A 13,879-nucleotide genomic window follows, 5' to 3' on the forward strand; every position below is an offset into this window, starting at 1 on the left:
TGTCTGTTTACCATTATGAATCGGCCGAACGTTTGACCCACCCCTTTGACCCCCACCACCACGCTCACTCACCCCACCCCTCTTTGCGCAGATCACAGTTCCCATACTTTTTTAATGCACTACCAAAACTGATTCTACTGCACGTTTATTCAGTTAACTCTCTGTACCCTTCACCCGCTCTTGAATATTAAACTGACGCCACCAAACAGTTTTTTATTTTTATTTTATATAGCACTAACTTCGACACGAAGGTATCAGAGCGCTTTACAGGAGCACCAGCTACATTTCACAAGGACACATTCATTTTTGGTAGGCACAGGGAGATCAAACGATTTGCCCAGAATCACAGGATGTAGAGCCGACTATTAAGACTCGAATCTGGTTGCCCCGTTTCAAAGTCGGCAGCTCAGGCCGTTTTGCGTTACAGGACATTACGTAAATGCAGGTTCGTGAACGTGGCATCTGTTCTGTCATACACGCTAGCGTGTTAGGTGCATTACTTTTCTAGAACTTTGAATAAATGAGACGTGTGCCTGCATATAACATGGCTGCCGATGTCAGCCCTTTGAAAGGCTACTGCTCCCGCGGCACTGGGTACCGTACACACCCAGCTCCTCTGTCTCTCTCTACCGTGACTAAAAGACTTTAACCTTCGACCTACAGCACGCGCCGTCACGTGATCGGAGAGCCGCGCAAGCAATTGGTTGGCACATTTCCTATTGACTTGACCATCGAGCTTGCACACAGAACCGTGTCTTCTTTGCTTCTTAATTCGGAGACCCTCGACGCTCTCTCGTGCATGTCACCATGACTACCCGAGGCGGCGATGCGGACGACTCTTGCAGACCCTACCAGGTGGCAGTGTTTGGAGCCTCTGGTTTCACTGGCCAGTTCGTGGTGGAAGAGCTAGCACGGGTGGCGTCCGAGGAGGAGTTCAGGGTTTCAGCGCTGCGCTGGGCCGTGGCAGGGAGAAATCGACAGCGGCTAGAGGGAGTCCTGCAACGTGCGGCTGATAAGCTGGGTAAGGGGCCGAGATAGTTACGTTGGGTGCAGCAAGGGCATGGTTGGTTTTAAAAGCGCTTACTGTCGTTTCGCAGTTGGCACGAGGGAATAAATAAACCAACTCCATATCAGGGCTTTATTCTGTTAAATAATATAATACCAGTGCATTGAACTCAGACCACACTAAGCAGGCAGTTATTGCCTGTCTGATAACCGTTTAGAAAAAAACAAAATGATGCCTGCATCTCCAAACTCTTCAAATTCACAAAGAGAACGCTCTACGTGAACGGCTGCGTTTTGCAGCTGGAGGAAGGAATATATTTGTAATTTCAGTTTTAACTAACTAAACTACTATTGTTACTTTAAAGTGGGTGGTTGGCCACCCCTCCCTCTCAAATAGAGTTTGCTTATCTGAATTTGAGAACTTGCGTGGAGGTCCTGAAGATAGCATCACGGGCAATTCTAGCGACAGCATGCATTCATGCACTCCTCTTACTGATACATTGCTGTCTGCGATAGTGCAAATTACTCATACTAGGTGATGTGCAAAGGAGTGCAGCATTCTCGCATTCCAAGTACAGAAATGCTTGGCCCAAGATAATTGATCTAGGAGCAGGCTGTTCTCTGGGTTCTTGGGAACTTGACCGTAACTGGCATTGCTGTTTACCAGTGCCTGTTGGCCCAGACCCACCGCAACCAGACAACACTTGCAGCAAGTGCAAATAATATTCTTCTGTGGTTTGACCTCCACTGGGTAAGAATGATTTGGTATGGTATATGTGTTAAGTACAACTCCAACACTTCTAGTATCGTCAAAAATAAAGTTTTATTCTTCCTGAGGGAGAGCGGCTGGGGCACTACTAGTTCAGCCACAGACCAACTGTTCACTGCCAAATGTTCAAGCCTAGGCATTCTCCCACACGCGCTCAGGAGCAACCTCGTGTGATGTGGAGAACTGCCAACATGACTATATATATATATATATATACACATACACACACTTGCTTTGCTTCAGAAGATGGGCTATCTGTTAAGTTTTCACAACACTTTGAAGGCTGCAGGTAGTATGAGCATTAGCACCTTCATACGCTAGTTATTTTTTGTAAATAGTGTCTTTTTTGCCAACCGTTGCATAGAGTGTACACTGTTCTTAGTGGATACTTCTGTAATACTCGGTGGTGTATTTCTCATGAGCGTTTCACTGTTTGCAAACAGTGCGGTATTGAGTAAACTATCTCTATAGAGTAAACACTGTTTACAGTACCCACTTCTCGGCTGATATCCACTTCATTTCTCAATGTAGCTTAGGTGAGTGTTAGGGGTTTAATAACAGATAAAAGCTGACTATATTTAATGCTAGAAAACTGTTTATTTCACGGCGTGAAGGCTCCTGTGGACCTGACTGATTTTCTGCTGAGATCTGATTAGTTGCCACCACATCAACCAGGAAGTGGTGGCAACCATTTTAGGATGCGGGGACTCAGTCCTGAGTCCTAAAATGAAAAAAATACAAAGTGGGCTGGATAGAAACACCCTGATCCTCTAGGCCTGGTGGTGTGATGGGGTCCCAGAGGGACTCCACCTGGTGGCAAAAATGTTTTTTTTAAATTGGATCGCCGCTAAGAGGTCCTGGGGATGCCATTCCCTAGGGCCAATATTTTATTGAAGCGGAGGGTAGCCATGCATACCTTAAAAAGGCCTCAGGGACACCATCCTCCGGGGACATAGCATATTAAAATGGAAGTGGGCTACACGGCCTCCCCTCCCTCAGCCTTTAAAGGCCCAAGTATCCCAACCCCTTGGCCAACTTGGTTCCTGTTTTCTCGCCTGGTGGGAGCAATTTTTAACTCTCCCGCCAGATGGGAGGAAACCTACCTATCCTGCCTGCAGTAGTGCTGGCAGGGAAGGTAAGTGTGCCCCCACCAGGCTGGAGATTTAACTTGCTCCCACCAGCTGGGAGCAGACTTCTGTTTTGCTTCACTGCCAGGGGGAAAAGAACAGATATTTCTCCTGCCCTCTGGATGGGAGCCGTGCTGGTTCCAGCATCCTGCGGAGAGAGGACTGGGGCCGCGGGGGCTCCCCCAGCTGCCCCTAATGTGTGGTTTGTGGGTGCCCCGGTTGGGTACTGGGGCACCCACCTGTGGCCTAGGGTGATGGGGTCCCTGGGGCCCAAGAAAGCTCATGATAAGGGGCTGGCATGCCCCCTTCCCCTAATTAAGCATTTATTAACATAAAAACACCTCAAAGTGTCTGGCAACTGGCATCAACTCAGATCTTTGGCCTCCTTCAACTTAAAGATTCTTACCACATGTCAAGGTTCTAAACGTCCCTGCAAGAACAACTACATACCTGTTGCCCATGGCAATTTTGGTAAACTCCTAATGTGTTCTTCAGCATGTGTGGGCCTGTATTGGAGTATCTCTGCTGCTGCTGGACTCTGGTGCTTGTCTTCTGAGTCTTTCCCTTGCAGTCCCTGAGCATGAGGTGTAGTATGGTTGCTGCTGGCAGCGAAGCACATGGAGAATATAACATAACACAACATGTGTATTTGTAAATAACACGTTCACCCCTGTTATGTTATCTTTGATACTATCGTGTCATGCTGCCTCGTGCAGGTTCCACGTTCCATGTTCCATGGAACGTGGAGCTGGCAAAGAGCGGTTCAGACTGTTCCTGGACGTGAAGCTGACCGGTTATATTTCCTGTTGCTACTTTCTTCAATAAAGACCTTTCTACTCAATAACGATCCTGGAGTATTTCATAACAAAATTGGCGACGATCGGGATATAAAAAACGGAATCCATAGAGGATTTGCTCCGGTTCACCAAGCGGAATTTTTTTTTTTTTCTTCCGTCTTCAGAAAATGCAGGAAATGATTTCTAATGGACAAACGTGAGCGCTGTATTTACCACCTACGCGAGCATCGGACCACAGAAACGGTGAGCGAAAGTTTATTTTATTATCAAGAAACCAGCCTACCGTTATCTAGGCGTCTGTTGCCAGTTTGAACTGTGCCATCGCTTAGCAACGTGGAATCGTGCTCGCGGCCAGGGTATTATGCTTGCACTGCTTCGCGCGAAACGTTCTTCTGTCTTCTAAGAACGTAGCGCGTCAGTGACTGCTTGCGCATACAGGAAATAGCGCGTCTTCACGTCATCGCGCAGCGGCCATTTTGAATTGGGGAGGTCGCGTCTTGTAAAAAAAAAAGAAAGAAGATTTCTCTCGTCTGTGCTGCGATTAGCCTACAATTGAGGAGGCGTTTAAAGGAACCGGTCAGTCAGCACTAATAATCGCTATAGCACTATTTTTAATGTTGATTTTGGACAATAAGAAGTTTAAAAAAAAAAAAAGTAAAGTTAAAAAAATTTTTTTTTATTGTTGTTGATATTTTACAGTTTTACAACGACAGTTCAACTATCATAATTCCATTACCACATACGAGTGAAAAATGGTCTGGATTTAAGTGGTGAAGTATGGACAGTGTAGGATTTTTTTTTTTTCTCTCACTGAACAATTCCACTTTGCTTTGCATTTAAACTAGAGACTTCATCGGATTTGTTCTTGGTTTATTGTTTTTATTTCTTTCCAGTTCACTTCTCTGGTGTGTTTGCTTTCTTTACAACGTAACCCACATTCATTTTTGACTGAATACTCGTTTTGCCACAATGAGCCAACAAACCTTTTCACTCAGTCATCCTCAAGCTTTTTGGTCTTCAGGTTCCGAGCCATCTCTCAAATGGACAGAATGGAAAGAATATTTCCTGAATTACATCGAAACTGTAGACTCTGATGGGAAAATGGCTGCTCAACACAAAAAGCGGATCCTGTTACATTCTTTAGGTCCCCATGGTTTAAAAACGTATAACCAAATGAACAAAACCGTTGGCGATGGTGACAGTAATGTTTTCTTAGCTGCACTTACCAACTTAGATAAGTATTTTGCACCAAAAGTATGTATTGGCATTACGCGTTATAAGTTTTTTCAGAGAAAACAACAAAAAAGTGAATCAGTGGATGATTGTTGGTGAGTTAAAGAAACTAGCGGTTGATTGCGCCTTTGGAGCATTGTTGGAAGATTTAGTACGTGACCAAGTTGTTATGCACGCTTCCAACCCTGCTATTCAGGAGCGTCTCTGGATAAATGGTGATTCGTGTCTTAATGACATCCTAGCTATTGTCCGCAAAGCTGAGACTTCCAGCAGGTGTGCCAATGCCTTGAAAACAGATGAGGCGGTTAAAGAAACTGTAGCCAAAATTAAATCCAGTGCTAAAAAAAATGTTTTTGGTAAAACTAAAATAGAGGGAGGTAACAAGTATAAGTTTCATACCGGACCTCCCAAATGTTACAGGTGTGGTAGTTTAGAACATTTAGCGTTTGCGAAATCCTGTCCTGCCAGGAAAGCTAGATGTAGTACATGTGGATTGTATGGGCACTATACAAAATCCTGCAGGAGAAAAACGAGTGCTGTCAAATGCATTCAGGAGGAACAAAATTCAGATAGTGATGCTAGCAGCAATGATGATTCTATTTCTGAATGTTCAGGTGCCGTTAAAAAGAAATTAATGTTAAACATAAGAGATGGATGCCTCATAATTGAAAACAAACCCGAGTGTTGGATTCACATTGGTCGGGTGCGTGTTAAAGTATATGCTGATTCTGGCTCACCTTATTCTATAGTAAATGAGGTGTGGCAGAAACAGTTCATTAGCAAGGTGGGTTCAAAATTATTTGCTTCCGACATAGACCCTGAAGGATAAGGGGGAGAAAAGATTGACATTCTGGGTTATCGTTGGTTTAAATTTGTATTAAAAAATCGCCAAGCTTATGGAAAGTTATACATTTCAAAAAAGGGCCCATCTGTTCTCGGATGGAAGGATCAAAAGAATTTACACATAATTTTAGATCCAAACTCTGACGAACAAGTTCTAGTTATGGATGAAGGCACCAAAACAGGTGAAAAACTGTTAAAAACGTTTCCGACAGTTTTAAAAAAAAATATAGGAAAACTTAAGGGGTTTGAACATAAAATTATATTAAAAGAAAATGCAATTCCTAAAATACACAGAGTCAGGAATATTCCCATTTCTTTAAGAGATGAGGTAGCTAAGGAACTAGATAAACTAATGTCTGCTGACATTATCGAATCTGTAGAGAGTTCTGAATGGGTTTCCCCCTTAGTTGTCGTTAAACGCAGCAATGGAAAATTGAGATTATGTGTGGATCTACGCCATCTAAACGAGAACATAGTTATTGATCAATTTCCATTGCCAAAAATAAATGAAATGTTAGCCTTATTAGATGGTGCAAAAGTGTTCTCAACAGTGGATTTATCTGCTGCGTACCACCAGATTCCACTTCACAAAGATAGCAAAAAACTTACCACGTTTGTCACTCCACAAGGGTGTTTCCAATTTAAAAGGATGCCTTTCGGGCTAGCGTCTGCTGCTGCTGGTTTTCAGCATTTAATGCACCACTTATTTTCTACCATTAAAAACACAAAATTCTTTCAGGACGATATTTTAATATTCGGAAAAGATAAAGCTGACCATGATAAAACCCTACAAGAAGTGTTATCAATTTTGGATACTAAAGGTTTGACCGTAGAATACTCAAAATGCACATTTGCTAGTGATAATGTTTCCTATTTAGGTCACATAATTGACAGCAAGGGTATTAGACCCAAACCTAATCTTGTGGATTCGATTAGTTCAGCCCCAGCTCCAAATTGCAAGGATGATGTAAGATCTTTCATTGGTCTTGCTGAGTTTTGTTCTAAGTATATCAAAAACTTCTCTGCTAGAATTTACAATATCAGACAATTATTGAAGAACAAGAACAAATTTGAGTGGTCCCAGGAGTGTCAACAAGATTTTGAGGACATAAAAAAATTGTATTACTAATGTTGCTTCGTTGAAAAGTTTCAACCCTTTGGCCAACAGTATAATAACTACTGATGCTAGCATTAAAGGTTTAGGGGCCGTTCTTTCACAAACTGATGACGAAGGCAATGAACATATAATAGCATATGCCTCTAGATCTTTGTCACCTACTGAGGAGAAATACTCTGTTATTGAAAAAGAAACATTAGCGTGTGTGTGGGCTGTTGATCATTTCAGAGCTTTTGTGTGGGGAAAACATTTCACGTTACGCAGTGATCATAAACCTCTTCTTAAAGTACTTACTACAGAAGGCACCATAAATACGTCAGCTAGAGTTGCAAGGTTAGCAATCAGGCTACAAGATTATTGTTATACAATTGAACACATTCCTGGTAAGAAAAACTACATGGCCGATTTTTTTATCTAGAATGCCTAAACAACTTGATTAGTGTGAAGATGAAACCTGGAACTCTTTTCAGATTGCATTTGTTCACGATTATGGCAATAATGGTACTTCTAAAACTAAATGGGATGAGGAATATGTAAAAGATGGTGAGTTGTGTGATGTTAAAACTCATCTTACTCAATCCTGGCTTAGGAAATTGGGAAAAAATCATCCTTTAAAACCCTATTGGGAAGTTAGATTGGAGTTGAGCATCCGGGGGGACAATATATGGAGAGGAGAAAGAGTTATTCCACCCAAAAGTTTACGTACGTCTATAATAGCCCTGTGTCATGAAGGTCACTTTGGCATTGTTCGTACTAAACAAACTGTCAAAGCTTCATTTTGGTGGCCTGACATCGACGCTGAAACTGAGCTATTTGTTCGCAAATGTGATATATGCAAAGTAGCTGATAAATCTCTGGTTATGTGTAATCCCCCTTTAGGTGTGATGTCAAGACCTAGCTCTCCTTGGGAACATACCGCGATAGACATTATGGGTCCTGTAGGCAATGAACAAAAATTCATTCTGGTATTAATGGATTTATTCTCTAGATGGCCCATAGTTAAAGTAGTTTCTAGAGCTGATACTGAGTCAGTCCTTAAATTCCTTGACAAATCTTTTCAATCTGAAGGTATTCCTTCGGTTCTGCTTAGTGATAACGGTGTTCAATTTATGTCAAACAGAGCCAAAGAGTATTTTGCATTAAACACAAAACTACAGCACTTTACAACCCAAATAGTAATGGAATGGTTGAGCGTTTCAACAGAGTCATAAAAAACACTATTCAAATGGCTGCTAAGCATGGCGATTGGGAGACACAGGTTATGAAAATGGTTTGGGCTTATAGGGTATCTATTTGTGAAGCCACTGGATATCCACCATTTGTTTTAATGCGAGGAAGGAATCCAACTACAAAATTTACACCTGGTTGGTTATTCAAACACAGCATAGTGCATTGGTCTGAAGAGGATGTCAGAGAGAAAGCTGTCACTCTTCAAACTAAAAGGAAGGATTGGTATGATTCTAAACACAATACTAAACTACCTGATATAACAATTGGGCAGTGGGTGAGAGTTGGGAAACCTGGCAAGGTTGCAAAAGAGGTTAGCAAGTTTTTTGAACCTTTACAGGTTATTAAACTTTTGAATAATTCTGTTCGTTTGTCTGATGGTAAAGTGTGGAATCTCAAGAGAATTGCTAAATGTCCTGCACCTTCTACTTGCACAGGTGATGTGCCTCCACTATTTGATCTAGAAGATTGCACGGACAAGGTCTGTGCTTATGACAATGTAAATGTGATTCCTAATGTTCTTTCTGATGCAAATGCGTCCACTTGTGAACAAATTGATGTTTCCAGCACCTCGTTACAGGCCTCTTGTCCTCTTAATGTGAATACTAATGAAGTTACTTCTGATTCTGATCTCACACATCACAAGCGGGAAAGAAGACCGCCGGTTTGGCTAAAGGATTACATTTCTGAAAATTTTCCTTTGTGATGTGTGTTACATTTCATTACATCTGTTGTTTTTAGTTTTTTTTTTATGTTCCTGGTATGCTTTGTATTTTAGCATTGCACCTTTCGTTGCATTGTACCTTTCGTTGTTGTTTTGCATTATCATTTTAAGTATTTTCTTGCCTTAATATAGTGCTTTGTGCTTTTCTTGGTTTATTGAGAAAAGGGGATGTGTTATGTTATCTTTGATACTATCGTGTCATGCTGCCTCATGCAGGTTCCACGTTCCACGTTCCATGGAACGTGGAGCAGGCAAAGAGCGGTTCAGACTGTTCCTGGACGTGAAGCTGACCGGTTATATTTCCTGTTGCTACTTTCTTCAATAAAGACCTTTCTACTCAATAACGATCCTGGAGTATTTCATAACAACCCCTTTGAGAATTTTTGCACTGAACACTAGAGGTTTATGGTTACTCAACTCGGTGGTCTGTATTTTCTTGATTTTGGACCACTGAAAGGCTGAGCAGACCTATTGATATTTGAATCTGTGACCATTAGGTCAAATCCAGATCTCTGAGGTGGATGTGTTTGTTTACTAAGCCCTCCGTTCACAGTTGCTTGCAGCTGTGGTTCTTGGGTGTCTGGGAACAAGCTAGCCTGGAGCAACAAACGGGGTAGAGTGTGACCTTGGGGATGATGCGTTATTTGCCCTCAAATGGTCTGATGCCAGGTGTCCTGGAGCTAGCTCAGTCAGCCTGCCCAGTAGCAGTTCTTCCAGACGGTTATTCAGATTCTTTCTGCTTGCTTCTCAGGTTTTGCTTGCTGGGATCGATTCTCTTTGGGAAAAGGTGAGAACAACAGGAAGGCTTTCCCTAATCACGATGTTGATTTAGGGCTGGATAGCGACAGAAGTTCTCTTGTCTTGTTCAAGTCCTCTTTAAGGCAGCTGTTGTTTGGAAACCCTGGAAACAGCTGAGCTTGTGGTTCCTGAACTAATTTAAGGATTTAGAGATTTAATGCAGGTTCTCTCAGTATGAAGAGCAGGCTGCCGCCTTCTTAAGATCCCATGAACAGCAAATAAAGAAGCATTTCTGGGGGTTGGCAGAGGAGACACTTGAGCTGATGTCAAGTGGTCCCTGCATGCTGAGGCTTCGCCAAGCAGCTGCCTGATATCTCTGTGAGGGGTGTCCCACTTGTGACCAAAACAGGGTCCTACATTCTTTCCCGCCAGGTAATGGGGTTCGATCATCCCGTGGAGGGAGGGGGCCCTCCTGGCCTTTATATGTGGCCCCTGGACAGTAGCAGCACTGGGCTGCTGTTTACTCGACTCAGCACTAACATGACATATATTTTTTTAATATACAGCAAGCACTTGTTTAAAGGTTAATTGTAGTTAGAGAAAGGAAGTAACTAGGCCTTTAACTTTAGTAACGCCTTCATTTTTAAAGACCGCAAATGTGTATAAAAATTATTATCTTTTCAAAATTCAAAAAGTGTATTTCATTGACCTGTAGAACTATTTCACCTTAGTAAATCCAAATTATAGCAGTGCATTCAAAAGTATTTTTTCTTAAAATGATGTTTTTCAAACACTAATTTAAACGTTCATGCCCCTCTACGCCCACCCTGACAACAATGCCATTTGTGATTACATCTAAGCATAGGAGATAGGTTTGAACAGCACGCATTCTGAAGATTTGCATTTCGAGATCCTCTTATATGTGATAATGAAGTAAAAGTAGGAAACAATTGCCCAGGTTTTCTAGTTTCACCTTGCGCAATTGAGTTCAGCCACTAAATATACATGTTTTGCTTTCCCTACACCGACTTAACATTCCCCCCCCCCCTGCTGGCATCAGTGCGGCCCTCGGCCACAACGAAAACCAAACGTTGTGGGAAAATGTTTGTGAATACCAATGCTCTAGACGCACATGGAGTAGGGATTGCATGGTAGGAGTATGTTTGATAATTGCCTTATTTTATATGCATGCATATATGCATTGTTTTGGCACCATGGTAGAACTATATCTACTATTCATTCTTTTGGTGCTTGCAATCGCTTTCATTTGCTTCTGTCTGCTGATTATCGCAGCACATGTATTCTAAACATGAATAACATTGGTTCAATAAATATATTGAAAACGTCCCATTGTGTATTCTTTATACTTCTCTGAGAACAAGAGCGCACAAGTGACTGAGCAAAAGGGTTCTAGATCTGTTACCACTATCCCTGAGGGATCAGGGTTTTCATGATCAGTGTTTGCAAGAAATCATTTGCTGCCTGTTTGGGTGGGTGGGTGGGGGGGGGGGGGTTATGCTGGCACTGTGAGCTAGCTGGTCTCTAGGCCAGCATATACAACGGGGGTGCATGGAATCAGTCTAGGCCCCTCACCCAAAGTTTATGTTGTCCACAGATGCGCCGATCCTACAGATTAGTGGGAACTACAAGACATTTAGTTGACTGTATCTGCCATTCTTGACTAAAGAAGTTTTGCCTTTGCGATGACATAAGACCTCTTCATTGGTACAGTAGTTGTTTGCGTCCTCATCTGGGAGGCATACATTTTTTTTTATTATTGCGTGTTGTGCTGCTAGAGAGGCCATTGGTCCAGATTTTCCCTGGAGAGTCTTTATTCAGATGGATTTGAGAACTTGCTGTTCATTGGCTGTTGGACCGCAAAGACTGTACAGTGTATGAGAAAATCTTGCCATTTGTTCATTGCCTGGGGTGTCCTTGAGGATGCCAGGCTCATTGGCACATACTTTGGCTGTGGCATGTTCAAATCTCGCTTACTCTTCAGTGGGGACGTTGCTTTTTCCCTTTCAGTGACAGTAGCCTGCAGGTGCTATAAATTCAGCATATAAGGCCACATGGCATTGAAACAGTAGTTCAGCTTAACGTGCCACAATCTGCCCTCGACTAACAGGGCTCTGTCTATTTTTTGAAACCATTATGCTAAACTTTGAGGTAAACATCGGGTTTGAGCGATTACACAGTGCTTATGGTTAAGCACACATGTATAATGTGGTTGCATTGCATCTTAGATCTTTAAAGTTCTATATTTGGTCTGCATTGTTCTAAATGTGCCCATGGATGAGAACATGTCTGCCTGGTGGACGATAACAATGTTTAGCTGATCTGTTTTGAATGAGCATTTCTTCAGATAGCAGAGGTAGAACAATACAAGCTTTGAAAACTCTAACACTACAAATGACTTTAGGCTGGCAAACATTGTGCGGAATCATTTTTTGTTGCTATGCTTAATGAGCTCCTGTGCAGCAAATAGTCTGCATTTGTGTGGCATGCAGTGCCTCACCGGGTGCCAACTACAGGATTAGTCTTTCAAGAATGCCATGCTACAGTTTCAGACCTTTTCTTCTGACTTTGAGATTGATGCAGCTCTGTATGCTGGAACACCTGTTTGTAGGTTTCCACCTAGATATCTAGGGCCGCTGTAGCATACTCTCAGTACAAAACGTTCGACCCTGCCTCTATAAATTATGCATTGATTGCAGGCGGCTACAATTCGAGTGAGAAAATGCTATTTAAAATATTGAACTTCTCACAGTCGCTCTTTCTGCTTCATCCTGCGCTCTACCCGTTTTGTCAGTTCTGACCAGTTTGAAAGCGTGGAGAAGAATAGAACACGTGAAGTGAGACTGATGACGTAGATGTGGGTCTGTGTCGCCCCTGCATCAAGATCCCAATATGATCTACCCTCATCAGCATGTTTGCATTACCATTTCAAGTTGCCAATGGCTGAATACGGCAACATTGTGTTCTCTTTTAGAATCTGAATGCGATTAAACTTGTTTGCTTTAAAATAGTTCACCAAGAAAAACACACATTCTCTGGTACAGTAAACTTTGCTTACTTTCAGCCCGGTATCTAAAACGAGCAACTTGGAGTGAATAGGCTAGTACTTTGGAAAAGTCCAATATTATTATTTGTGAGTGAAATATTCACGAAAATGACATATAACCCCTAAGGAAGGGTGGACAAGAGAAGGAGTTTCTACCAAACAGTTGATAATAACTACTTAAATTGTTCCTCATATTTCCCTCCGTCCTTGGGTTCCTCTTTATCAAGGATTCAAGCGAAGATGGACTTTGTTCAGGTTGTCCCGAATGAACGAGCTGGTTTTATGAGTGTTTGCTAAACTTTAATACATAAACGGGGCCATTTTATTCACGTTGTCTAACGGGGATTTTGAATTTTTATATATTTTTTTTTTTATAAAGAATCCTCGGGATTTATGACATAACCTGGCTCTACAGATAATCCATTTTTTTTGTGCCTATTTTAATCCCAATTATGTTCAAAGGCCTTAATCAACGCTATGATCCTGTAAATAATAATTTCCTCACTCTATAATAGTGGAGTTTATTATATTTTAAGAATGGAAGGAAAAAGCACACAATACTGTGTCTGTCGGTCTGGGTGGCCTGGAGCAGCTTAATAACTAACCAAAAACATATTACTATACGAACGTCAGGAGTGGAAAGTTAGACACCAAATGACGCTCACAACTGCTGAGTAATTTCTCATCCTTTACATAGCAGGACAGACAATTTAGTAGGTATCATTTGTTGGTTATTGAGAAATTTATATTTACGAAATCCATGTCCTACCTTCATCTAGTAAGACAGCACACTGGTGCCACCCGTGACAAATTGCACTCTATGCATTATTCTGATTTAAAACAACCTTCTAAATATTGATCGCTGTTAAAGCTATTAGCCTTTTTGACACACGCCTATCCTATGCACATTACTTGTGTTATGGAGGAGCGAGTTGTGAGCAATAAGTTCCTGCTAGATGTGATAAGACTGGAGAAAGTCGCAGAACTGACAGGGAAAGGTTAGTCTTGCGGTCTCTATAAATAGCGGAGTTATATCTTATTCTTATGTTTGTACATACCTTTTTTGCCAGATCGCCTCATGAGTTCATAAACCCGTATGTTGTCCTGTTGACACTTGGTCAATATGTTACGTGTAAATAAATCAGGAATTAATTACCATTTTGGATGATGTTTTTAATCCTATAGCGCCCGAAGTGAGCAGGAGTGGCATAAAACCCACTTGGTATAATACTGCC

The 13,879-nt window shown here is 41.8% G+C and overlaps 1 protein-coding gene across 1 annotated transcript in view; it reads left to right on the forward strand.

The window, feature by feature from the left end:
• Positions 1 to 423: 423 nt before the first annotated feature.
• The window catches only part of SCCPDH (saccharopine dehydrogenase (putative)), a 168,697-nt gene continuing 155,241 nt past the window's right edge, over positions 424 to 13,879 (forward strand). The window contains exon 1 of the mRNA XM_085612341.1: positions 424 to 1,021. Within this exon, the coding sequence (XP_085468467.1) occupies positions 808 to 1,021 (214 nt within the window). The 5' untranslated portion in view covers positions 424 to 807. The remainder of the gene's footprint in view (positions 1,022 to 13,879) is intronic.

The sequence above is a fragment of the Triturus cristatus genome, chromosome 6 (assembly GCF_964204655.1).
Source record: "Triturus cristatus chromosome 6, aTriCri1.1, whole genome shotgun sequence".
Classification (NCBI taxonomy): Eukaryota; Metazoa; Chordata; class Amphibia; order Caudata; family Salamandridae; genus Triturus; species Triturus cristatus.